Source organism: Tiliqua scincoides, chromosome 4 (assembly GCF_035046505.1).
Source record: "Tiliqua scincoides isolate rTilSci1 chromosome 4, rTilSci1.hap2, whole genome shotgun sequence".
Taxonomy (NCBI): Eukaryota; Metazoa; Chordata; class Lepidosauria; order Squamata; family Scincidae; genus Tiliqua; species Tiliqua scincoides.
Genome location: NC_089824.1, coordinates 114,500,843 through 114,528,541, shown reverse-complemented (window position 1 = coordinate 114,528,541; position 27,699 = coordinate 114,500,843). Strand labels below are relative to the sequence as shown.

The 27,699-nt window shown below is 42.2% G+C and overlaps 1 protein-coding gene across 2 annotated transcripts; it reads right to left on the bottom strand.

Moving 5' to 3' along the window:
* Window positions 1-1,056: 1,056 nt before the first annotated feature.
* LOC136647500 (torsin-1A-interacting protein 1-like) lies at window positions 1,057-26,645 on the bottom strand. Of its 2 annotated transcripts, XR_010794284.1 has the most exons (9): window positions 25,986-26,645; window positions 22,093-22,167; window positions 17,802-17,867; window positions 16,073-16,117; window positions 13,870-13,965; window positions 13,364-13,432; window positions 11,236-11,298; window positions 9,187-10,130; window positions 1,057-1,136 (listed from the first exon to the last, which is right to left on the bottom strand). XR_010794284.1 is itself a non-coding variant. In XM_066623076.1 (8 exons), exons 1-8 carry the CDS (start codon window positions 26,431-26,433, stop codon window positions 9,337-9,339), a joined length of 1,656 nt encoding a protein of 551 aa, XP_066479173.1. In that variant the 5' UTR covers window positions 26,434-26,645; the 3' UTR covers window positions 4,822-9,336. The 2 variants fall into 2 exon arrangements, 1 of the variants encoding a protein (XP_066479173.1); XM_066623076.1 differs by lacking the exon at window positions 1,057-1,136 and having other exon boundaries at window positions 4,822-10,130.
* Between the last annotated feature and the right edge of the window lie 1,054 nt (window positions 26,646-27,699).

The window sequence follows — 27,699 nt, the reverse complement described above, 5'->3', positions numbered from 1 at the left end:
TTATAACATTAGGGAAGGTCAACATATGTGCTTTTTCACTCAGAAGTCTGTATTATATTTTATACATAAAGTATTATATCTGTGCTGCTACAGGATTTGAGAAGGGTTTGTATAGAGGTCTATACTCTGGTTTTTTTTAATTTTATTGGTGTAACTTATGAATATTATCATTCTTTTTAAAAATTTGATGACTTTAGTGATTTTGTATTATATTTATTATGAATTTTGTTAGCCAACTTGAGCTTTTATGGAAAGATATAAATCTTTTAAATAAAGTGAATAAATAAATATTACTCAACTGCTCCAACACTGTAGTTGTCATTTGATCAGCTTCTTCAGTTACTTGTATATGTTAGCATTTGAAGCATAATGTAGGCTGCTCAGTTTTTCTGATGCACTCTAATCAAGGCAATAAGTGCTAAATGTTGATATACAATATAGATGTTCCTTCCTTTGGGACAGTTTGATTAGCATTATTCATCACAATCCAGAAGTAGAACAAAGCCTTTTTTTTTTTGTTTAAGACCAACCAAAAAGTAACAAGGAATCAAACAGCAAAGCTCTCAAGTTCTCAACTATAGCTCTCAACTATAGGATTCTTCATCAGGCTACATGGTAAGCAAATGAGGAAGGAAAAATGAAGGTATGTTGTAGGTTTCTCAACAGTCTGCTTTTTGTAAAAACAGAAGATGGAAGAGGTTAGGTGGTTCTATGCGAAAGCAAGGCAACCTCTGAGAAGTGCAAGATAGTTCCAGCACAACAGAGAGAGAGAAAGAGAACTGCTAAATCAAAGGAAGCAAAATACTGTCAAATTACTCTGTACTCTAGAAGAAATTTGTACATCAATTCAGTTCTATCTCCAGCAATAACTTGAAACATACAGATTCCTTCCATGGCAGAAAATCAGGAAAAAGTAAGGTGGACTTTATATTCTTGAAGCAGGAGACAAATTTAAGGTGTTGCACCAGTAGGTAGTTATGCTGCTCCAACAGATGAAATATCACAATCCAGAGTAATGCCATAAGGTTACAAGGTATCAAACAGCAAGCTTTCAAATCTTGTACATTTCTTCACTTCATAGACTTTATACTTGAGGGGGTGGTGTTGGTGGTCCTGAACCACTTTGTTTGATTTGTCTACAAAAGAAAGTTGTTACACTTCTAACATAGATGTTACTACACATACAAAAAAACCCACTATTTTTGCAAAGTTTAAATACAAAAGACAGCTGCACTCAAGTCAGTGTAGCACAAGATTTCAGCATGCAATTGTATATGGAATCTGAAGGGAGAAGGAGCCCAAGGCCACACTTTAACGGGAGTGACCTTTGCTACAACCAAAAGAGTGGGGAGAGAATTTCGGCTGAGAATCCTGTGAGGTAGTAAGGCCGAGGAGATATAGGCTCAGCCCATCTTTAACCTACAATAATAGTACTAAAATACAATGCAGTGTTATAAACACCTCTCCCAATTAGCCCCTAGCCTCTGTTGCCTTTCTAAATATCTGCCAAGGAAGATGATTTTAGTTTTCCTGGCTCTTTTCTATATTTGTGCTTTGTAGTTGGAAAAAATCTTGCTAACTGGAATATAAAGATTTTATAGTCCAGTATGGAGTCCAGCCATGAAAACATGTTTATCAAATCTTGCTAATGTTATTTTTCACATTTTTATTCTACCCTTCCTCCAAGCTCAGGGTGCTGTACATACTTCTTCCCCTCCTTTTGTGCTCACACCAACCCTGTGAGGGAGTGAGACTGAGGAGATAGTGACTGGCCCAAGGTCACCCAGGAAGCTTAATCAGGGATTTGAACCTCTATCTTCCAGGTTGATGTCCAACTCCCAAACCACTATACTATGCTGGCTCTCATGTTCAATGTTTGTTTCATGTCCCTTTTATCTACTTTAGAATTGATAAACGTTTATCATCTCCCTTTCAAAAGCCTTTAACTAAAAAGAGTAACACCATCTTATTACTGCTATTATTTGCATTATTGATAGAGATGCTAGGCTAGTACAGTAGTACATTTACAGTAGCTCCAATTTAAAAGGCATAGTGCTTAGTAAGGAGCAATACATAACTTGTTTCCTGAAAGTAAGCCCCACTGAAGAAAATAGGGCTTACTTTTCAGTAGACCTGGTTAGGATTGTGCCCTAAATTATTAGGAGTGCCCAAAACAAGGAAACTTGGCTACCTTGGAAAATTGAACTAAATACTTTTGCAGAATATCTAAAATATATTGCTTAGGAATTCATGAGAAGTAAGTAACAAATGGGTACAGCAGTTCACACTAATATTTTACTGCCTTGTTTCAGGTCAATGTGTGATGCCCACAATTCAGTTGGGAGTCATCTGAGACTCAGGTTTCTTCTATCTGGGCATCTGCAAGTGTGGCCCAGAGGATTTTTATTCAGCTTTGGCTGGACTGCCAGCTGCTCCGGTTTCTGTCTGAAGTGGACCCATATCTTACTCATTTCATGACTGGATTATTGCAACATGTTGTATGGGGAAGGGTTGTCCTTTAAGAGCCTCCAGGAAACTTCAGCTGGTGCAAAATGCAGCTGCCCGATATGATCATGTCTTGCCATTCTAATTACAGCTGTATTAATTGCTAGTTTATTTTGGGAGGCAATTCAAAAAGTGATTACATTTAAAGCCTGAAGTGAATAGCTACCTGAAGGACCACTTTCCTTTGTATGAATCTGCCTGTTAGGAGCCAGGAAATTCTATTGCTTGTTCCAATGCCTTGTAAAGTTTGATTAATTCTGAAAGGAGAGGGCCTTTTAATTCCACCACAGACGTGGCTCTCCTTTTAGTTTTTGTCTGAGTTCAGCTGATTACTTTGTTGATTGTGCTGCTTTATACATCCATTTTTAATGTTTCTGTTTTACTTAAAATATTTACTAAATATATGGTAACATTAATTTTTATGGTATATTTTTGTGAATAAGGCATCCTAAGTCTCCACCAGGAGAATAGGCTAAGAGCCCAATCCTGAGTTCTGTGCTCCAGCTTTATGCCAGAGTGCATTGTTGCAAACGTGCCGTAAGGCACATCTACGAGGCTTACCACCGGGCCAGTGCCCGTGGCGCCCATCCTCCACTGCTTGGTGGTCTCACAGACCGCCGAGCATTGGCACGGTAAGCGTCGGCGGGGAGGAGGCGGGGAGGAGGCGTTCCAGGGAGGGGGGAGCCATGGGAAGGATGGCGAGGGGGGGCGGGAGACATAATGGGGAGACGGGGGGCAGGAGGCATGCCAGAGGGAGGGAGCGGGGAGGCAGAAGAAGGGTCCAGTGGAGCTCAGCTCCACCTGATCCTGATCGTTTGTGTAGGGCTCGGCCCCCTACACAAACACCTTTACTTTACCTTTTGGTCAGCGGAAGCGTAGCCCCATTGCGGGGCTGCTTCCCGTACACGGGGGAAGGGGACAAAAGTCCCCTTCCCCTGAAGCGCCGCTTGCAGCAGGCTGAGGTGTGCAGGATGCACCAGCAGCTGTTCTCAGCGCCACAGCAGCTGCGCACCCTGAGGAGCTCAGGATTGGGCTGTAAGGTGCTTATTAAATCAATGCCAAGACTTATAACATCATAAACTCAGCTCATCTGTCTACATATATTTCATAGAAAGCAGAAAGGTCTGTCACAATAGAAAAATTTTAACCTTGTTAGTGGCAGCTAAAACTAGAATTTTATAGCATTGGATAACAGTAGATGACATCTCCACATAGCTCTGGTATCAACATCTGGAACTTTGCCCCAATGGAAACTTTTGTACAGCATCACCACCTGACCCAGGAAATAGTCAAACGGAAGTTCTATTCTGTACAACATCTCTGCAAGTACTCGTACATCTGCAAGTTCCTGATGCAGCTGCAAAGAAGTCGAATGTGGTGGACAGATCGATGAAAGGGTCGACAGTAAAGAAGGCCAATTCTATGCTTGGGATTGTTAGAAAAGGTACTGAGAACAAACTGGCTAATATTATAATGCCATTGTTCTAAAATATAGTAGGGCCACACCTGGAGTATTGTGTCCAGTTCTGGTCGCCGCATCTCAAAAAAAAGACATAGTGAAAATGGAAAAGATGCAAAAGAGAGTGACTAAGAGAGTGACTGGGCTGGGGCACCTTCCTTATGAGGAAAGGCTACAGCATTTTGACCTCTTCAGCCTAGAAAAGAGGCACCTGAGGGGGGACATGATTGAGACATACAAAATTATGCAGGGGATGGACAGAGTGGCTCTTTACACTTTCACATAACACAAGAACCAGGGGACATCCACTAAAATTGAGTGTTGGGAGAGTTAGAACAGACAAAAGAAAATATTTCTTTACTCAGCGTGTGGTTGGTCTGTGGAACTCCTTGCCACAGGATGTGGTGATGGCATCTGGCCTGGATGCCTTTAAAAGGGGATTGGACAAGTTTCTGGAGGAAAAATCCATTACGGGTTACAAGCCATGATGTGTGTGTGCAACCTCCTGATTTTAGAAATGGGCCATGTCAGATGCAAGGGAGGGCACCGGGATGCAGGTCTCTTGTTATCAGGTATGCTCCCTGGGGCATTTGGTGGGCCGCTGTGAGATACAGGAAGCTGGACTAGATGGGCCTATGGCCTGATCCAGTGGGGCTGTTCTTATGTTCTTAACCTGCATTAGTAGAACCGTAGCTTCCAAATCACAAGGTCCTGCTTTACTCTGCATTGGTTAGACCTCACCTGGAATACTGTGTGCAATTCTGGGCACCTCACTGTAAGAAAGATGCAGCCAAACTGTAGCAGGTTCAGAGAAGAGCGACAAATTTGATCAGAGGTCTGGAGGACAAGCCCTACAAAGAAAGGTTGAAAGAACTTGGTATGTTCAGTCTGGAGAAGAGAAGGCTGAGAGGGTATATGATAGTGCTCTACAAATACCTGAAGGACTGTCATGTGGAAGAGAGGATAAATTTTTTCTCAACTGCCTCTGAAAGTAGAAGCAGAACTAGAACCAATGGGTACAAACTGCAAGAGAAGAGATTCTGATTGGAAATCAGGAAAAAATTCCTGACAGTTCAGCAGCGGAACAGGTTGCCAAGGGAAGTGGTGGACTCTTCCTCACAGGAGATCTCCAAGCAGAGGCTCGACAAGCACCTGCTAGAGATGCTCTAGGAGGATCTCCTGCTACAGGCAGGGGGTTGGACTAGAACTATTAGGTAACTATGATAATTATTCCATTACACTGCATTACATTCAGCAAGTCTAGTGGCTGAATGAGATATACCAATGCCGGGAGACCTGGAATATAAAGTTTACATCTATGTTAAACATATACAGAGCCGAAACAGAGACAAAAAAAGTTTGTCATCTGCATCATACCTTGCTTGATGCTCTCTCCAAACCCATCTGCCCCCTCCCGTGCAAGTCAATTTTGCCCTCTGATCCCCTCCTCCTTCCACCCTCACCCATTTATTCAAACTTTCACCACATCATTCTCCATGTATTTTTTATTTACCAGCCTTAACACTGTGTTAGATATACAATGCCCTCATGCTGAAGAGTTTGGAGAACCCTGTTCTAGTTTAATGCTATTCTTTGAACTGTGGTACTCCAAATTAAAACAGTGAATGCTTAAAAGTACTGCTTTGCATTATGTTTGCTCACCAGTTCATAACACTTTCATTGTGCGCATGCATGTTCTTCAAAGGCATACCAGTGTCCTATATCTTTAGTAAGATGCAAAGGAACAGCAGCACATGTTCAAGAAACAACTATTAAATATTTCAATGGAATTCAATCTACCAAAATACATTGAAGCAATCATTGTGTTATGCAATTTGCAGAGAGATAACAGTTTGCTACTATGTACTAGATCAGTGTGTAATGCCCATCTGTGGTAAGCATTCAGCTATTGTAGAAAACTGCTCATGTCAAGAGGACTCTATAGTGTTCTGACAAGATCTTCCTTTTCACTTGAAAATAGGCCTCTAATTGGTATTTATTCATTTATTAGCACTTCCTGCAAGGAACTTGCTCTACACTTCAACTATTCCTGTGCTATGATTGAATAGTAGAAAATGGCAGCCTTGTATCAAATCAACATCAAATGCACACTTTTAAAAAAAAAATAGTAAGCCAAGTCAACTCACAGCCAGCATAAATGTATGAAGTACTAGTCTTGAACCTTCTGCATCCAATACTAAAAAAAACTAAAAATAGTTTTAGCATATGCTATCAGGGAGGGCAGACATCATCACCCTCTCCTCTAGGTCTGCTTATACAGCCAGCTCAACTGGTGCTTATTCAACTGCAAATACAAATCAGCTATCTGCAACAGATAGCATGTGATAAGTTTCCGATTTACTATAATTATACCTCTTGAAGAAACATTTCAGAAGTCCACAACCAGATTTTTTAAAATAATGATTTAATGATTATAGCTATATGTTGGATAATTAGTATTAAGAAAACGTGATATTTTATAGTTTTCCAGCGCTCATTCTTAAATGCCCAAGATTAAGGGTTGCTTTGTATATTACATTTTTCATAAGTACACTTAAGGTTTAAATATACACCTTAAAGTATGTCACAAATACAGGTATACATATCAGAGAGCAGGGACAGGTTCTTGAGTACATGCTGCAACCTGTATTTCTTACATTACACTGCATGAAACCACCTTCAGGCATCCAAAATGAAAGGTTTTGGTCCTTTTATTCAGAGGGAAATACAACCATGTTTTTCTCAACTACCATTCTCCCTGTAGCACACAATGGTGGATTACCCCTGGGAGTAAGAAAGTACTATTAATGTGGTGGATTTCTAGGTAACCTCCCATCCTGGCTACTGTCCCTCTATATGGTATTGTCATTGATGGTTGTTCAAGAAATGAAACTGGTCTAGAATATGTCAGCCAGATTGATTTGTGGCATTATAGCTGGACGGCACCTAAAATATGTATTTGATATGAACTCCACTGGTTACCAGTTTGTTTACAAATTAAGAAAAATAAAAGGCATTAAATGCTTATATTTGAAGCCTGTTACCAACTGGGATAACTGGGAGAACATCTATTCCTGTCTGTTCTTTCCTGCTCTTCAAACTCAAGTGTAGATAATCTTCTGACAGTTCCAGCTTCTGGCAAGCTTATGGCTCTTTTACAATACAGGCCTCTAAATTTATGGAACCAATGGCAGTGAGGACTGCCACATTCAGAATCTTGGCCCTTTAAATCAGATTTTAAGAACAGGTTTAATCTAACCAACACTTAATGGTTAATGTGCCTATTTGGTTTTTTAAAGTACTGCAGGTTTTTTTCTCTCTAAAAAAACTCTCTAATAGTGCCACCTTTAGTTTTTAATTATATTTTCTTTTACTTTCACTCCCTGCCTTGAGAACAGTTATACTGAAAGATGAGTTGAAGAAAGGCAGAACAAGCTCCTTGCTCAGGAGTGCTGAAATCAACTCTCGAACTTTTGTGCAGCGCTTAGTACATAATTATATGCACTGTTTCAGGTTTAGTTTTTTTAAAAAATAGGCAAGTCTAAACATGTAACAATGAGCAATAATATAATTATAATACCACCATATGTTTAATTATTAAATTTCAAATTTGCAGGTTGTCTGCATCTTGGTAATTTTGAAATGATACATCAGTTATTAAAAGTATTTGCCTTGTATTGTAGACTATTGTAGAAGTCAAGATAATATCTTCCTATGAGATCATCTTGTGTAGCTAAAACTGTAACACTTCCATGTTATCTTGGCTCTAACCATGCTTCCACTGTCTGATCGCCTTCACTGTCTAATTGCTAAAGCTCAAGAATCAAGGTGTGAAAGCCAATTTTAATACTATCCAGTAATACATACTATCAGAAAGGCACACATAGCTGGATCAGGTGCAGGAACTCCAAGCCAAGCATGAATTCTTCAGAACATGACCAGGAACATTTCTAGTACTTAGAAGGGGTGCTGAAGGTTCCACTATTACAATACACCAAATGCAGCTTCTGCCAGCTCCAGAAACACAGTAAGTCCATGTGACTCAGTAGCATAAGAGTGGACACTAAGAACTGGACTGCAACAGAAAACCAGCATGATACTTGGGTATGAAGTAATCCCTTGCATCAAAGTCCTGAGGTTTGTATGTAATTCACATTCAAATACATTCACAAAGAGGTATAAGGTGTTCGGCCTACTATAATTGTCAGAACATTTGGAATGAGTCATTCAGAATCTGTACTCTCTTTCTCACGCATGTGCACACACAGAGTTGCAGGTTTGAGCAAAAAATGGAAATCTCCCTCCCCAACACAAGATGTTGAGATAAAGGCCTTATTTTCAGCAATAAATTTCCTCCCAGTACAAAAAACTGTGCTTATCAAAAATATTCTTTCATCATAAATCTTTCAGGAGGAGTTATTTCAAGAAAGGGCACAAGCCAACACTATTAATCAAGTCTTGATTCTGAGTTGGGGGTACATTTAGACCAGTTGCTTCTTTCACTCCTGACTAGCAACAAGAAAAGTGCAAACTTGTACAAGATAAAAGTTGAAGCAAAACAAAAGTGGAATTCAAGACAAAGGTTGAATTTCTTTTCCATCTGTGACAGTCTACACTTGAAGGAAGCCGAAATTGGTCAACATGGCAACGAGTCTATAAAGATTATAGTTTGGAAGAACAAGATTCTTTAAATGGTTAGGAAACTACTGTAGAAAAACTACTGCACAATTAATCCCAATATTAGAATCATCTGGATGGGCGCAAAAAGATATAGCCGTAACATATTCAAAAGGTGTGCGTGAAAGAAGATTTGCCAATCCAAACAAGAGAGTCTGATCAATTTCTTTGGTACAACAGCAAACTAGTACCAAACTAAGAATAGCCAAGACAAACTTAAGACTAGTCAAAACAGAAATGTGTAGATACAGGAGATCAGTTAATCTACAAATCATGGTTGTGGAACAAGACAGAATTTCTTACATACACGAAGTCTCAACCATAACTTTGAGACTGAGCAGTTTATTTTGGAAGACTATAAGCTTCTCCATTAACTTCATTAACTCATTGCTCCAAGTACAGTATTCTTTAAAAAAATCTTGAAAGTCAAGTGATTTTACCATATAAAAGTAGTTTCACACACAGCTGACTGGTTCTAACAATCAAGAAGGTTTTCTTCCAGTTACAGAATCCTAGGCTTAAGAAATACAGGAACGACAACTCACCAGAGCTATGCTCATGTTCTACAAGTTGTGTAATTTCCAGCTTCTTTGGAAATAAATCCATCTTTGACCTTATACAACACTGGTTCCAACTGACAAGCTTGAAATGCTTGCCTTAATGGTGGTACTTTCTTGCTTGCTTGTTTATTCTACTTACAAGCAGTTCTCCTGGGAAAGGGAATTTTCAGGCCACACAGGCAAGACCAAGTGGGATATGCGGCTCCATAGCCCACTCAGTTTGTCTCTGTCCATGTGATTATAGGAACTTGGCATGTTTGAGTTAGTAAATTTAGCCCACAAAAAATCCCTCACTTTCTCCTCAACATCCAACAGGCTAAGATCCTTTCCCAATGACTCCTCATCTAGGAGAACTGTTAAGAGAAGAGCGACATCTTTAAATGCTGCATTTTCATGATCACAGTACTTGTAAAAAATCAGGGTGGAACCTGCAGGCAGAGACTCAAACCGATGCACTACTGCTGCTTTCTTGCCTCCCTTGAACCCAGAACTCAGCTCTTCATCAACAGCTATCTTGACATCATCGCTGTTTAGACTGGTTTTGCCAGTCCCATCAATTTGGATTGTGGTGGCACTCTGAGAGGATGAGAAAGCATCAGCAATTTGGTTGCTTAAACATTTCAGGGCATTTTCACCTTCTTTTGCAGCAGTGAGCAGTAAGATGGCAGGCTCCAAATGGGGTTTAGAGGAGTTGAGATGTTTCTCAAAGGTGGTTTGAATTCTCTTCCACAGTCTTTTGTCCTGACCTGGATAGTTGTTTATGAGCTCTCCCATCTGGTTCCGAAATGCTTGCAGGGCTTTATTCTTTGTTCCATACTTTGAAAACTGATAATCCTGAAATGCATACCATCCACCAGCAGCAACACAAGCTATTACAAATACTAGAATCCAGACAAAAGAATGCCCCCCTCCAGATTGTGGGCTAGATTCTACAGAAAACAGGGGGGTGGGGAGAAAAGAGAGACACAAAGTAAGTAACGTATCCAAGATGTATAGTTTAAAGTTTTATTTTTTGGCTACTCTAGCTGGCTTTCAATGCATTCACGTCTGGTATACAGGAATGCACACTACAGAAGAACTGGACCACAACAGAAAATCTGCACAATGCAAGGGATTACTTTAGGTCATAAAGAACTTCATAAACCTTTACAGCTGAAGTAGTTGCTTTGAAAGTCTAAAGGGAAGATTTCTTGGGGGTGAGGGGGAACAATATAAGTAGCCAGATGCAGCATTTCTACCCTACCTACTTTTTTCCCCAGGACAAGTCTATTTTTGTGGGAAAAGCTGCTTATGACAAACTCTGCAAGCTCAACCAACAGACCTGACTTTTTAAAAACAAAGAAACAAAACCCTCCAGTTCCCAACTGACACAGACAGTGAACACTAGCAACTAGATTGTTGGATGGGTGGAAACAATGTTCACCTGGTTCACAGCCAATAAGGAAGAATTCCTTTTTCAGAGGAAGTTAAAAGATACCTCCATGATCCTGAATAATATTCTTCCTCAGTGTTAGAAACTGGTCTTCTGACCTGACCTCTTTCAGGTAGGATACTGCAGTAGCTGAAGATTGTTCTTACCAGCTTAGGGTTGCTGCTTCAATAAACTCCATGCTCCTGTTTTTTTTTTCAACCCTATGTTATAGTTCCAAAGATTTCCAGTAGTAGAACTGAAGCCATCCAAAATTATGCTGAGTTGGTTGCCTTTTTACACCACAACATACAAGGTAATATATTTGCTCCACTATTTCTTATTCAAAAGGAAAGTTACTATGCTTCATGAATTCAGATTTTAACATGCCAGTGTTTTAAGGGGTAGAATCTCTCTCTTGGACTTATCCTTACTATGCAAGAAAGAAATTCTTATTGCCTCTCAACAACCAATACACCTCATCTTGTCAGACTGCAGCTTCCTTGCAAAATCAAGAATCAGTTTCAAAACTGAGCATGACAACCAAATTAGTCTACACAATCTAAAATAGTTGCAAGGTTCTCAAATTCTATTTTGTGCTGAAGTTTTGTTTTTTAAAATCTTACTTTTGGTAGCAGTCTGTGGATGCTCCTTTGGCATACGTGCCTGAACTCCAGACTTAGTTTCATCTATCAAAGTAAAGGAAAAAAGATGAAAGCAAGATAAATCCAATTACTCACTAACCAAGTTCCATTAACTTCATGATTAGAAGCATTAAAAAGTGTACTTGTATCAATTTAGATCTATGATAGAGAAATTCAATAACCAATGTAGAGAAGTTGTGAAATCTTTGTCCTTTCAGATTTGAGGGGAACATGCATAATATGCGCTTTCCAGGTACAGGACAGCATGTCCTAAGACAGGAAGCAAGTCATATGTAGAAATATTTGCTTAAATCATTTATCTATGCCTTTTGGTCCTACTGGAGGATCTACCACAGCAGCTTACAATTTCTAAGAACTCTGAAACAATACTAGTAAGGTCAACAAAACAATGCAAAATTCAAAACTAAGTGAGAGCACAGTAACCACCACCCATGAAACAGAAACAGCAACAACAAAAGATCAAACAAAACACACATTATTTTTTTTAAATGTAAGCAACTTTGAGGCAAACAGGGCCTAGGAAGGTCTGCATTCCATAACCTGGAAGTTGTTACTGGAAAAGCCATGTTGCACACCTCCGACACCTGTACTTCAGCAGGTAATGGGACCCAGAGCAAGGCCTGGTGAGGAGCAGAGTACGTAAGCTGGTGGTCCTCAGATATCAAGCTACAAAGGACTTTACAGGCACTTTGAATTGGGATGGAAGCCAATGAGGATTGAAAAAAAATCATTGTAATATGTTGTGATCAGTGATACACAGAGAGCTCCCTGGTCACAGCATTCTGAACCAAATGAAGTTTCTAGACCATCTTCACAAGTAGTCCTGAGTTTGTTACACTAGGCCAACCACTATGCAACAAAGGTGTCAATTACTGTAGTCAGATCTACCCACCTCAGAAAGAGCCTTAGCATACCTGACAATGCTGGCAAAAAAAGGAAACTTGCAACTCCAAAAACAGGGGTTAAAACCAGCCCTGTTTGACCAGGCCCTCAATACCCTGAAGATTCACTGTGTATACCAAGCTGAGAAAACACTTTTAAGACTAAGAAGCTCTTCATCCTTCAAGGATTTATCTGGTTTCTGCAAAACTAGGAACAGAAGACCAAGCTAGCTCTGCATCAGAATTAGCCAGTTAACTTTAATATTGGCAAATCAATTGGTTGACTAATTATAGTTATCTCCCTTAGCAATATTTTCCTGAACTTAGAAACTTAAATGATAAATCAATGACTCAGAACCAATTTGTAATAAACACACAACAAAACAACAATTGCATAACTTACCACTCAAAAATGTCATAAGTTAACCACTTAAAACAAGTTAGACTTTGAATGAAAGCAGGTGTGCTGACCTCTGTATCTTTCTAACAAACCTAATTTTATCTGCTTAATTTAGTGAATGTTTCTCTTTGCAAGAGGAATTAAAATATAAAAAAGTGAAGGGAGCAGGTTTGGAAATATAAGTTCAACAATGAGGTGTTGGGAGCATGCCAGATAAAAACATATTCTAGTACAGTGGTCTCCAACTAGAAACCACTATGTCCCAAAAAGCCCTTCCCATCCTGAATGGTACTTACTGTTTCGCTGCAGTGCTGTGTTTCTTTCAAGGTGATCTTGGCACAAGGATGCAGAATGGTAAGCACTGCTCCCAGGGGAGGGGGGAGTTCCAAACCCCAGATCTAGCCTGCTGGTAGGGGTTTGGAGAGGCCTGTTCTCGTAGAACTAGCACACTTCCACTCAGCCTCTCTCAAGACCTTAAAGCCATTTACAATAGAGCCGACACCAAATTGCTAAACAAACACTATCCCCCATTCCTACTGGGGGGGTTTCATGCCACCCACAGCCACGTAAACAAATCAGTCAATCTTTTCAAAACAAAAAGATGCAATTGCCAACCCATGTCTTGAATCTTTCTGCATTCTCCAACAAAGAACTAGAGCACTACTGCCATCCTACCAGCATTTTAGAATTTGCCAGAAAAAAGAATGAGTATAACTTTATTATGAATCTTGATATTTTATGAACATAAAACAAAACCAGGCTAATTGATTAACAACTTTATCTACAGAGGTGGAAGTTGTATACATACATGGTAGTCTAGCCCTTAAGGTGGTCTTCTGGTCAAACCCTTGATGCTTTTGAGCAAAAGATTGTGAATCTAAAAGAAAACCAGTGGAGACAAGAGAATACAGGCACATTAAGGTTGCAATGCTAAATGCACTTCCCTTGGGAGCAAGTCCCACTGAATTCAATTAGAATTCTTCAAAGTAGACACATATAGCATTGTGCTACAAAAGTAACAAAGAATCAATAGATTCCTGTCTTGAGACTGCATGTGCAAGTGCAACCTGCAGAAACAGGCTCTGCCTTATGCAACCAATATATGATCTACTTCTGTTATTGAAAAAGTGTACTCTGCATCTGCACAGAAATTTGAACAATGACAATGGATACCACACAGATTTCAAACCAGTATTGAAATGGACTAGATTTATAGGGGGGAAAAATTGTGCGTAAAGTTCAAATAAACCTCTGACATTGTACAGGTAAAGGACTTTTTTTAGAAGGAGAGAATCAGCAGAAGGTCATAATTACCTTTCACTGACTGGTATCTGTTAGGTGTCGGAAAAGCAGAATTTTTGATTTCAGATTTGCTCTCATTCAACTCTTCCTTCTCATTTGGTTCCTTTTCTGAAAAAGGTAAAAATAATAGAGTTCTACAGCAGTATACTAGTTAACCATGTTCTTACTTAACAGTCTTATACTGACATTTCAGCTTTGATAATATATGTTTTTTAGCAAATACACACTGAGAAAGATGAGCAGTTACAATTAAAATGTCATGTTCTTTTTACTTGAATAAAAATGCAGACAACCAGAGCTTTTATGTCTAACCCAGGGCTTTTCAAACTGGGGCATCGCTTTGCCCCAGCCTGTGGGCCCTGGCCTTAAGGGGGGGAGGCAGCCAGGAGGCAGGGAGGAGGCAGGGGCGCGATCTCCAGGATCACGCTGCTCAGGGGGCTGCAGGGGCTTGGGTGCACTTACCAGAGCCTCCTGCAGCCTCCCGGGGGTGCGGGGAGTCCTGCGCAACCGTCTGCAGGGCTTCCCGACACTTTAGAAGTGAAAGTGGAACGATCACACTCCACTTCCGCTAAATCAAAAGTGGAGCATGATTGCTCCACTTTCACTTTTGCAGCTTCAGTGAGCTCTGCAGACAGTCCCCCCTCCCCCCGCTGCTTCTCCCCCTCCCCCACAGAGAACTTACAGCGGTTTTCAAACTCCCTGAGAGTTTGAAAACCACTGGTCTAACCTCTGACTCAATTGGCATCTAGGATTTTTCTGGCTTAGTTGTGCCTTCATTTGAACACTACAGGAATTATTAATGCCTGCAGGAGACCAAGTTCAGCAAAAGGTATAATCCCTTAAGTATCAGAATCCCTTAAGTATGGTGAATAAAAAAATAAGTGTCCATCAAAGGCTTGAGCACAGACCAATAGATTAATAATGGCATATGCTTTCATAGACTGCAACCCACTTCATCAAACGTATTATGCTCAGCTGGCACACGCACAAGTACAGAACAAAAAGTTGTGAGCAAAAGTCAAAAAGTTGTGAAATACAAGAGGTACTGCCTGTGGCATCCTATAGACCGGAGTGGGCAAACATTTTGGCAGAAGGGCCACATCATCTATCTGACACTGTGTTGCGGGCAGGAAAAAAAGAATTAGTTTACATTTCAAATTTGAACAAATTTACATAAATACATTAGAGACAGAACTTATATGAATGAATTTTACTGAGCTTATTTATAATACACATTAGAACTATAAAATAGGCATGTAGAACCACATGAGAACTATGAACTGTTTACCGCACACCTCTTGCACAGTGAACACCTATAGACCAGGCCAGAAACACATTGACATATAAGTTGCTCAGAGACAATGGGGGAAGAGAGTTAAAATAATGCCCAGGAAAAAGCAGAACACACATGGAGACTACAAAAGACCTTGCTCTAACTTGGTCTGCAACTTGCATCTGGCAGAAGCTACCAGCAGTTGTGAGCCAGTGCAGGCTTTAACAGTCTCCGACAGGCCAAAATCTCATTGGAGACTGGGGCATCCTATCGACCAGATTGGGGGTCCTCGAGGGCTGCAAATGGCCCATGGGCCAGGGTTCGCCCACCCTGCTATAGACAGCTTAAATTCAATTTGTATACATTTGAACTTTGCATAGACATGTCAAAGACTGTACTTCCTACATTTTACAACCTTTTTGCTTATTTTCCCCACTCTTCCCCGCATCCCTAGGATAATACAATTCAACTGTCAAATTGGGCTCTTGTCCATGAAAGCTTATACTACAATAAATCTGTCAGCCCAGCACTTCCCAAAGTGTGGTCCACAACCCCAAGCACAGTGGATCACAACCTGGGCCCTCCTGCCTACCCTTTTACCAGTTTGGCTCCAAATAGGAGACATTCTATAACACCATTACTTACCAGAGCCTCTCATGGTCTGGTGACCCACTCTGCAAGTCTCCAAAGCCTCCATAAGACACTTCCCGTTTGCTTCCAAAAACCAGAAGTGGTTTACAGAGGGCCATTCTGAGGCCTGCAGAGATGATCACCAGGCCAGGAGAAGCCTCCAGCAGCAGCATCGTGACCCACCGTCACCCACCGGACAGTGCAAGGTTTGGGAACCCCTGTGTTAGACTTTAAGGTGCTACATAGCTACTTTTTTGTTTTAGCAGATTAACACTGTTATTCCCCTGGATTTTAAAAGGAAACTGATCAAACCTGATTTATTTCTTGTAGAGTCTCTGGCTCTGTCAGAAGAATATCCTGTTAAGACAGGAAATGCTACATGAGTTATCAAGTAAGGTACAGTAGATTTAAAAAAGGAGGCAGTTTGATCTTCATGGGGAAATGAGATTTTGTATGTCACAAAAGGACAATTCCTTTTACTTCAGCTTTAGTGCTCATCCTCAAAAATTCTTCAATGTGTTCTCACAAAATGTTTGCAGGAAGTATGCAAATATTTAGTGGTACTGTATAAACAAAAAGGCACAAAGATTAGTAGCTGGGCAGCTTTCACAGTCTCCGCAAACAGAAGGTTGAAGCTGTATTTTACACATCCACACTTAACACCAATGGGTTCTTAGAAACCTTACACCCAAACATTACAATGGAATTAGAACATCACTCAGTTCAGTTCAGTAAGACCTTTATTGGCATAAAATACAGAGAAAGAACAAAACAAAAATATACAAAGACAACACAACATAGACATCAGTCTTTTCCTCACACACTGCCCAGAGTCCCAGAGCTCTGCCTGGCAATTATCCCAGATAAAAAGGAAGTGACCTTATCAAGGGTCTCAGAGTCAGGTGCGGAAAGGAGAGACTGAAGCATGATTGAGTCCTCCCAGCCCTGCATCCTAACTAACAATGGGCCTAGATATTTCTTGCTTGAAACATCATGTAGTGGGCAGTAGAAAAAGGTATGTGTTATAGTCTCAATACAATCCCTACCACACTTGCATTTCCTCTCTGAGTAGGGAATACCACTAAACCTGCCCAATAACAAGGCTGATGGAAGAGCATTACATCTTGCAAGTGTGAATGCTCTCCAAGCCTGCAGGCACTCCAGATGGTAAAAGAAGGAGGCCGGTTTCCCAAAACTGACTGGAATATGGAGATGGAGTGGAGAGCATGTGGTTTTGGCGGCACTAAACAGCTCTTGTTGTTCAATATCAAGAATTCTTTCTTTGATGATTCTGTAAGCAGCATCACAGCCAATCATGCCTGGCTCTACAGTGTCCAGCCCTATTGACTTAAATTTGGTTAGAAGATCGGAGATCTCTAATTGCAGGACTGAATCCAACAATAACTGGTGCATTAGACCAGAGGAGGTAGGGTTAAATAAAATCCTATACCAAAATTTCAGTAATCTTAGCCATGCAGTCGTCTTTAGCCGAATTAACCCCACCTCGAGACACAGAACTAAGTTTACCTGGATAAACCCAAAATCTTCCGTAAAAAGGAGGCTTGAATGCGTTCTAGTGGTTGGTTAATAGCCAGAATGAGACAGAAGAGCCATAAAGAACCTGGGAAAGAACCTTTCCCTTAAACGCCTCCAGAGAGGCTGGAACATAACCATTGCCGCAGGTGAAAAAGAAACGGGAAATAGCTGAGGATGCTAGTTTGGATGCGTTCTGCACTGCCTTACGATGAAAAGCCCAAGTAAGCCTGTAATGGAAGTTGATTCCCAGATACTTGAAATGCTTAACCTGCTCCATTTTATTGCCATTACAAGACCATTTAAAAGTCTTCCATCTGTTGGCAAATATCATTATCTTAGATTTAGCATAATTGATTTGCAATTTGTTGGACAAAAAAAACTCTTCAGTGCGATTCAGCAGATGTTTTAGGCCACTCCTAGTACAAAATATCAGTACTGCATCATCCGTGTACAGAAGTAGCGGCACTTGAACATCACTCAGACTGCTGCAAAAGTTGATATTTACCAGTCCCTGAACTTCTAATAGCTGGTCGACCAAGTTTGGAGTCATCAGGAATTCCCAAAATGTTTCCTATCAAAGAAAACAAGTCAAAGATTGTTTATTGTATTAGCTAATAGCCATCACAATAAGATAAAACATGTAAATCCAAAAATACATCAAAGATACAAACAATGATAAAATGATAAAATTAGGTCAAAATCAAGCACAAAAGGCACCTACACCCATCATATTAAGGAATCTCCTTTACAATCTACCGCTATTTCCCCCAGGTAGTTGGCACGAATAGTTCTGGCAGCTTTGGCAAACAGCGCCACGCTATAGGTGACCGATGGGTCATAATTGGAAAGTAACCAATACAATTTCGTAAGTGTGTTCTCCCGTTGAAGGGTAGCCAAAATAGGCTCCAAAAATCTTACCCTAGGATTTTGATAAAGCTGACAGTGAAGCAGGTAATGTACAATATCTTCAATCTGTCCTGCTCCGCAAATACAAAGCCTCAAATGCCTGGGAATGGACATATATCTGCCATCTAGAACTGCAGTTGGCATGGTTTGAAAATGCAGTTCAGTGAACGCCTTTCTCAAGGAGGCAAAGGTAAGTGAATATAAATATTGCACTCTTGAGTGGCTTGGTTTCAGGAAACAGTACAAATGGGAGAAATTTGAAGATCTTACTATATCTAAATCCTGATCATTATCCAGTTTAAACATCCATTCCCTTAGCATTTGTTTTATTTCAGAAAAGACAAAAATGTCAGTAGAAAGAGCTTTAGATTTTAGGAGCATTTGCACCTGAGTGGCCCAGCCTTCTCTTCTCCACTGCTCAGCCAAACAGAGTTTAGGAAGACGATTTTCCGACATGTCCAGGACTCTCTTGTAATAAGAAATTATAGCTATGGCAGCCCTGGCCTTAATAGATACCATACCTGTCTCCATTCTAAGAAAAGCTGCCAGAGTAGATGGTGGAACAGCTAAAATGTGCCTCAAAAATTTATTTTGAGCAACTTCGGGAATATATATGTTGTTCTGTTTAATACCCCAGATCTCTATACCATATAACATTTGGGAAATTACTCTCCCCGAGAAAACCTTTAAAGCTGGAATTACCAAGTTGCCTCCTCTAGAATGGAAAAATTTTAATAAGGCATAACTTGATTTTTGTGCTAATGTTTTAACATTCTGAAGTTGAAATTTCCAGCTGTTTCTTTCATCGAAGAATACACCCAAATATTTAAAGGCAGGAACTTGTTCAATCTTGCGATCACCCAAAGTCCAACTAAATTTTGGAGAACGCTTGCCAAAAACAACTATTTTGGATTTGGCGTAATTCACCTTCAATTGCTCCGAATCACTGAAATCTTGCAGCTTATTTAGGATTCTCTTAAGCCCTTTCCTATTCAAAGATAATGCCGTCTGCATAAATGAGGGTTGCAATCTTATGATTTCCAGTTGAGGGGGGGAAATGATCTGCATGCGTTAGAACATTTACAATGTTATTGATATAAAGATTGAAAAGAAGTGGGGCCAACAAACACCCTTGTCTAACACCTTTGGTAGAACAAATTTCCTCCGTCAGTCTACCATCTGCACTTATCCTTACCCTCAAGGTGGTATTGGTATATAATTCTTGCATTAAAAGCAGCAACCTCCTATCAATATTAGTCCCAGCAAGCTTATCCCATAGACGATCCCTAGGGACTGTATCAAATGCAGAAGAAAAATCTATAAATGCTGCAAAGAGCCATTTAAATGGCCTACTTGTATATTTACAGATTAAATGATGAAGGACAAAGATTTGGTCCACTGTACTATGGCCTTTCCTAAACCCAGCTTGTTCTTGATGCAAAATATCATTTTCCTCAACCCACTTAACCAACTTCAGAAGGAGATAACAACAGTAAGTCTTAGAACTAATATCCAGTAGACTGATTGGGCGATAATTCTGGGGGTTGGAATTATCCCCTTTTTTATAAACTGGAAAAATAATACTCTGTCTCCAGCCTTCCGGGAAAAATCCTGTGGCATTAATGTAAGTCAACAATTTTGCAAGGAAAGGGGCCCACCATTCAGTGTTGGTCTTATACACCTCAGGAGGAATCATGTCCTCACCAGGTGCTTTTCCTGTTGCTAAAGCATCTATAAGTTCACCAACTTCCTGTTCCGTGATCAAAGAAAACAAAAACACATTTATCAAGCAGATCCCCACTACCATATGCATCCTTCAAATGCAGAGTGAAAATTGTACCTAGTTTTCAGATTAAAAGAGTACAAGCAGACTGTGCAAGCTACACAATACAAATAGCATAAATTAAATTTTTAAGGCATTACTTTCACTTTATAAAGGTCCCTCTATAAATGCACAAAAGTATATGAAATAAACATGAGGGAAAATATGCCCCAACATCGAAATGACATACGTATGTCACATCCTCTATGGAGAACTTATGCAAGGAAAGCGCTCTACAGGTAGACCACAGCTGCGATACAAGGACATCTGCAAGAGGGATCTGAAGGTCTTAGGAGTGGACCTCAACAAGCGGGAAACCCTGGCCTCTGAGCGGCCCGCTTGGAGGCAGGCTGTGCAGCATGGCCTTTCCCAGTTTGAAGAGACACTTGGCCAACAGTCTGAGGCTAAGAGGCAAAGAAGGAAGGCCCATAGCCAGGGAGACAGATCAGGGACAGACTGCACTTGCTCCCAGTGCAGAAGGGATTGTCACTCCCGAATCGGCCTGTTCAGCCACACTAGACGCTGTTCCAGAACCACCTTTCAGAGCGCGATACCATAGTCTTTCGAGACTGAAGGTTGCCAACATGCAAGGATTATATTCAGAGGTCAGCACATAAAGCCAAAATCACTTATAGCCAAAACTCAGTTAAAGCCAGCAATTACTCTCTCTGAAAAACTACAAGCACAGTAAGAGACAACAATGCAACTGAGGGAACAGCAGCTTCATTCTCCCATTTAAGGCTAGCTCTGGGGCATAAACAGAGTAAGTGAATGAAGGACAGAGTCGCCTACATATTTAAACTGCTGCTTCTGTTATTTGGGGGGGGAGGGAGCCCCAAGTGCATATACCTGTACTTAAATTCATGCAAATCACACATAAGATGAGGGTGGACTAGACTGCAAGTTTTGTTCCCAACGACCAAGAGACTACAAATTATACATTTATTATATACATATAATATGTAATATGTAATAAATAATATGTAATAATTATTAATATGTAATAATAATATGTAATAAATTATACATTTATTATATAAGATGAGGGTGGACTGGACTGCAAGTTTTGTTCCCAACGACCAAGAGACTACAAATTATACATTTATTATATACGTATCATTTGGGCATGGAGGCAAGTCTGCTTTCCTACTATGTGGTTACTTTATACTCTTTTGCAATTGTGAGACTAGGCCTTAAGAGAGGCCTAGTAGCTCTTGGTAGCTCTTACAAGCTAGAAAATATAATTAAAAACGCAACTTCCTGGATAGCCAATACTCATTTGTCTGATTTTCACCCATCCTTATCAATCACAAGATCATCACGATGTGAACAATTAAGTAACTTTCTTTAAAAAAATATACTAATGATTAGAAAACAAATTTTTCCAGTCTTTGGTAATAAAAAATGTTGTTTATTGCCATTACTCAATACATTTAGTATTGACAGTTTTTAAATAGTTACACCATTAAACATTTTTTTCCAACTTGTACATTCTTACAAATGTGAGCTTCCTAATCCTAAAATTAGAGATTTCTGTTAACAATAAGAGTTAAACACTTGTGAGCGAGTAACTAGGGCTGCAGGAATTATTACTTTGGTCTTCTCTCCTCTTTTCAAATTGCTAGCTTTCATGGTTTCTAGAATGTTAAATGAAACTAACGCTGCAATCCCAAGCATACATATATGGAGTAAGCCCCAATGAATATTGTGACTTTGATTGTACATGCATAGGATCAGGTTGTTGGATTCCTAACTGCTCTGAAAGCATAACCATAACTCAGAAATATTGTGCAATACAGTATTTCAATACAATTTGTCAATATCACATGTGGAAACTGAACAAGGAAAACTACCTTTCTTACTACTAATTTTATTCTAGCAGTGTCACTTTTTCTAGCCAAAAGCATTTTTTCAGTCTGCATACAGGCAAAGCATATGGTTTGTAACAAAACAATTCTATCAATTCAATTATTAGCCCTACTGAATCTGGATACTGTAAATATTTTAGATCTAATTAACTTTTGAGAAAGTATTACTTTACTACTCCATGGACAAAAGAGAATGTTACCTGTTTGTAAGGGTGTTTGGCCATATGCGTTTTTGTCAGTAATTTTGCTTCTGGTTTTGACTGGAGAAAAGTCATCTTCAAAACACAGGAAAAAAATCCTTAGTGAAACACTAAGTACACAGATGCACAATCTGAAATTTCAGAAGTTAAATTGCCTATATCCTTAAGAAGATCCTTAAATTTCAGAAGTTAAATTGCCTATATATATAATATAATAATAAGTATATTAATAGCTCAAAATTCAGAAAATAGATCTGTGTCTTACTCCATAAAAACAATTCCTAAATACCTTCTCAAAGCATAGAAACACAATTTTCTCAAAGCTGGCTTCACATCCCCATTTGCTCAAAGCTGGCTTCACATCCCCATTTGCTCAGCAGGCATGTTCAACTTGAGTTTCTTCACAAAAACAGGGAAAAGAAACCAAAACCAAACTTGTAGAACAAATCTCTGCAGCTTGCAGAAATGAGACTTTAGGATTATTATACTCTCAGTGCATTTAGAGTTGAAATTTACTGCAGCAGCTAATTTTCAAGTTTCAAAAGAATGCAAAGGATTATGCACACTCACACTCTATTGAATTTAGGGGGACTTTCTTCTCTAAGTTGCATAATACAGCAGTTTTCAACCACTGTGATGCAGCACACTAGTGTGCCACGAGGCTGCCTCAGGTGTGCCGCAGGATCAGAGGAGGCAGGCAGCAGCTGCATGCCCATGTGGGAGAAGCTGCTGCTTTGAGCCTCCCACGCCAGGCAACACAAGCAAGGGAGCAGCCGGGGAAGGGGCTAGTCATGGATGCTTTGCATCCCACGCAGCAGCTGAAGAGTCCGCTTGGAGCTTGCTCCTGCTACTGAGCACGACTCAGGCTGGGAGTAAGCCCCATTGGCTACTAGGGGGCTTACTTCTGAGTAGACATGCACAGGGTTGGGCATGAAGGAGGTTGTTGCCTGCCTGCATGCTGATTGGCCAACAAGAGAAGCCTGGAGGAGCCAGGAGGTGGGAGCTGTGGAGTGAGTGAGAAGAGGGAGCCAGAAGCAGCCAAGCAGGTATATAGCTAGCGAGTCTGCTGAGGCCCCCAACCTAAGGTTTCAGGGTCCCTGAAAGTTCCTTTTCCTTGCCAGTTTGCCTGCAACTTCCCAAAACAACCCTCTCTGCACTTTGGGGCTTTTAGAGGAAGGGCTCTGGGCCACAATCCTATCTACACTTTCCTGGGAGTAAGGCCCATTTACTATAATGGGGCTTACTTCTGAGCAGGCATGCATAGGATTAGGTTTTTGGTTGCACTCTTTTTTCTCAAATACACAAGCAGGCAATTGGCACTTCTCTCTCCACTTCTCCCCCACCCCACCCCCTTCCCCAGGAATATCTCCCCCCAAATCTCACAATCAGTTAGCAACTCTCTTACTGTCCCTCCCCTCACTTGTCAGCACCTTCCAAAGATACAGAATCACTGACGCACATTCTCTCTCCCCCACCCCCAGTTTAATCCTGCACTTGTTTCAATCATGTCTCCTCACTGCCCCTCACCCACATTCTCCACTATGTGATCAACCTGCCCTGTCTTTGCCAACACTTTCTAGCACTTTTGATAAGAATTTGAATATAGGATTTTTCCTCCTTTTCAGAAACCACATATACTTCCCTCTCCATGCTTCTTGTCAATTTTTTTGTCATGTAATGATTTAATTGTATTAATTTTATTAATTCAAGATTAACTGTAATGTAGTAATTTAATGTAAGTAAAAAACTGGTAGTGTGCCTTAACAATTTTAGTGCCTTGTCAGCGTGCCGAAAGCTGAAAAAGGTTGAAAATGGCTGGCATAATACCTTCCCTCCTCACCATGCTGAAAAACACTTGGGAACAAAATTAAAACGCTAAACACATAACCAAGGGACCCAAAGGTGACAATGCAGCAAATGGCACCTTTGACTCCCACAAAACCTGGGAGGGCCAATTTTCAGTGGGAAAATGACATTGATCTTTCTTCTATCTCTATCACCATCCTTTTGTACCACAGGACCAATCTGGCCTGGCAGGTACACAGCTATTTTTAAGCTAAGGGGGGGGAAAACCCAAACTTGGCAATGACACATTTACCTGGTGTCTAGCTTGGCTGTACGAAATGAATGAGGAAAATGTGCAATACTTTGACCCAAGATTCCCCATTTTGCTAATACCTTAAAACCAAACGTTTTAATTTTCAGGTCATACCTTCTAACATATCATTCTGGAAGTTCTAGTGAGAGAGCATAGTTAAAAGGGATCCAATAGATGTTGGTTAACTTGTCTCAAGCCATCACTTTCATGCTAGATACCAATCAAGCATTTATCTGAAAGTCTCCAATAATGAAACGCTATAACTACCTCAGGTATATTGTAAGGACAACTCAAAGCTACATAAAAAGCTCTGAAGACTCTTTTCTTTAGAATAACTAAGCACTGAAAGATAGAGGATAAGGAAGCAAGCCCTCTGAATTGCAAAGCACAGCTATCCTTGACAAAATAAACCTGTCTAAGGAGAGCACATCTATTTTTTATTTTCTTTAAAATATAAACACTTTTAGGATGTAAACACTACCAGTTTACAAACAAATTGTCACACCCTGACACATGTCATGCCATCTAAGTCCCAGAGTGAAATTCCAGAAAAATCAGAGAGTTGGGGATGTATGTAGTCATTAGAAAAGCATATGCTGAAGGTTCCCAGGTCAGTCTCTCTACTGAGTTGGGAGAACACCTTGGAAAATCACTGCCATTCAGAATGAACACGATTGGTCCAGATAGACCAGGGGTGTCCAAACTTTTTGGCAGGAGGGCCACATCACCTCTCTGACACTGTGTCGGGGCTGGGGGGAAAAAAAGTATTAATTTACATTTCAAATCTGAATAGATTTAAATAAATAAATTACAGATAGAACTTATATTAATGAATGAAGGTCTTGCAATAGCTTAAGGCCTATAAAAGACTTTGCATAAAGCAAACACTGCCTTTCCTTCACTGCCTTCACATCCTTCACAGATGTGAAACAGCAAGCAGTGGAGGGAGCCCTTGTCCCATAGCTCATGCAAGAGGTCAAACAGGCACCCTCATGCTAAGAGCAGTTGTGTCGGGCCAGCATGGGCTCCAGCAAGTCTCCGGAGGGCCAGAGGTTCATTTAAAACTGGGGGCTCCCCATGGGCCAGACTGGGAGTCCCCAAGGGCCGCAAGTGGCCCCTGGGCCAGTGTTTGGGCACTCCTGAGATAGACCAATAATCTGACTGAAGGCAATTCCATACAAACTTTGCTACCATCACTCAAATCTGCTCTGGCTCCTCATACAGCCTAGTGCAGGGGTGTCATACAGTGGGCCAAACAGCATTCATGCTGTCTGCTGAGGGCTGGAAGTGATGTCATTAGGCAGGAAGTGATGTCATTAAACAGGTGGAAACCAGAAATAAGCACTGTGTTCTCCTGTAGGAACTCAGAAGCTGCTAATAACAGAAGAGAAAATACACAAGTCTTGATTGTATTTCAAAACACGGGAGAGCCAGTGTTCCCGTGGGCTGCCCTCAGCACTGCTCAGCAGCCCAAGGGCCAGATGAAAAGCCCGGGCCTTCTGTTTGACACCCCTGTCCACCAGGCTTAGCTTGGCTCCAAGGCCTGGTGCCAGCAGGCTTTCCCCAGAGGGGGAGGAAGGCGCTTGGGTGGGCGAGGGGATTTCGGGGCGGTCCTCTCTCCCAGCCACTTCCCGATCTTCACAGCAGCTGCGCGACGAGGTCTCTGGCCCACGGGCCTCCCAGAGGGTCCTCTGGAGCGCGCATCCACAGCCGCCGCACGACGCGGTTCCGGCTCACCGGCCCGGCACTCCCCACACCCGACCCGGCGGTGGTCAGAGCGCCGCCGCCGCCTCACCTTCCGAGGAGCGGCCCGCCTCGTCCTGCGCCTGCTGCTCCGCCCTCTCCGCGCTCCTGAACGGCGTCGGCGGGTGTCGCCCGGCGGAGCGGAGGCTGTACGGCGCCGGCGGAGGCGCTTCCTCGCCGCGCTCCGCCTCGTCTTCCTCCTCCGGCTCCCGCATCCTCTCCGGCCTCCGCACGGGCGTGGCGACCGGCTGCAGCCGCGGGCCGCTCCCGTCGGCGGAGTGCGCGATCACCTCCTCGCAGAACCTCACCTCCCGCCGCCGCCGCGGCGCGCCCGCGTGCTGGGAGGGGGTGGAGGTGCGGGGCCAGGCGCCGCTGCCATCTTGCGGGGCGCTCCTCCTCAGAGGCTGCCGCGGAGTCACGTGGCAGAAGAGCGCGCTCTCTCCCCGCCCTCGCGCCGCGCCCTCCTCCTGCGGGGGCTCCGCCAGCCTCCTCCGACGCATCGCCCGCTGAGGGAAGCGAGCGCGGCCTTGCGCCTTCCCCGGCCCGGTCCTCCTGGCCTTCAGTGGCGTCGCTCCCGCAGCCGCATCCCTCGCGCAGCACACGGCCGCCCTCGGCCTCTCCGCCGCGCGCTCCCCTCCCGGAACGAAGCGAGCTGCGCAACGCCAGGGAGCAAGGCGAGCCTCTCCGGGACAGCAACTTTTGACGGACGGCTGCTCCTGAAGCGGCTCCCCTCCCGGGAAGCACCAGCCAACCAGGAGAGAGCCGCAGCCCTGGAAAGTGGCCCGGGCTGCGCCTCGTCCCGCAATCAGCGAGTGAGAGGCTCGGCCCAGCAGCGCGCTGGTCAGGAGCTCCCTGGAGAAAAGGTTCTCCAGCAACCTCCTTCTCCGCCACTGTGGCCGCAACGCCCCCCAGTTGTCCTCGCTTGAATCCCGCTCCTGCACTGAAAACACGGCAGCAGGCAGTCCCAGTCCTGTGCACGTCTACTCAGACGTAAGTCCCATTGGAGTCAATGGGGCTTACTCCCAGGAAAGTGTGGCGAGGATTGGGCTCGTAGGCAAGTTTCAACCCCAGTTTATGACCACTGGGCTTAGGTCCACCTCACTCGCCTCAGTCTGCGTGGCCTGCAGGTGGAATGACTTTCCCAGTAAAGGTATCAGAGTGTAGCTGCTAACTTTTTCCCCAACTTAGGCCAGTCAAAGACTATTGTAATGCAACACCTTTCTAGGCACATTTACTCAAAACCCAGCCCACCTTAATTCAGTGGGACTAAGGGCCCCATCCTGCCCAACTTTCCAGCGCCAGTGCAGCCTGGAGGTAAGGGAATAAATGTTCCCTTACTTTGAGGGGGCCTCCATAACTACCCTCCCACCACAGGATGCAGCACACACCCCATTGGCACTGCTACACCGGGGCTGGAAAGTTGGATAGGACTGGGCCCTGAGGCTGCAATCCTGTGCGCACTTAGGGCCCAATCCTATCCAATTTTCCAATGTTGGTGCAACTGTGCCAATGGGATGTACACTGCATCTTGTGGGGCAGCACAGAGGTCTCCTGCAAGTATGGGAACATTCGTTCTCTTACCTTGGGGCTGCATTGTGGCTGCACCAGTGCTGGAAAATAGGATAGGATCGTGCACTTACTTGGGAGCAAGTCCCACTGAACTAAATGAGACTGACTTCTGAGTAGACATGCATAGGATTGGACTGTTCTCCCCCAGCAGTGAGCATTGTCTTGCAGCTTATGCTGCACAGAAAACAAAAAGGCTT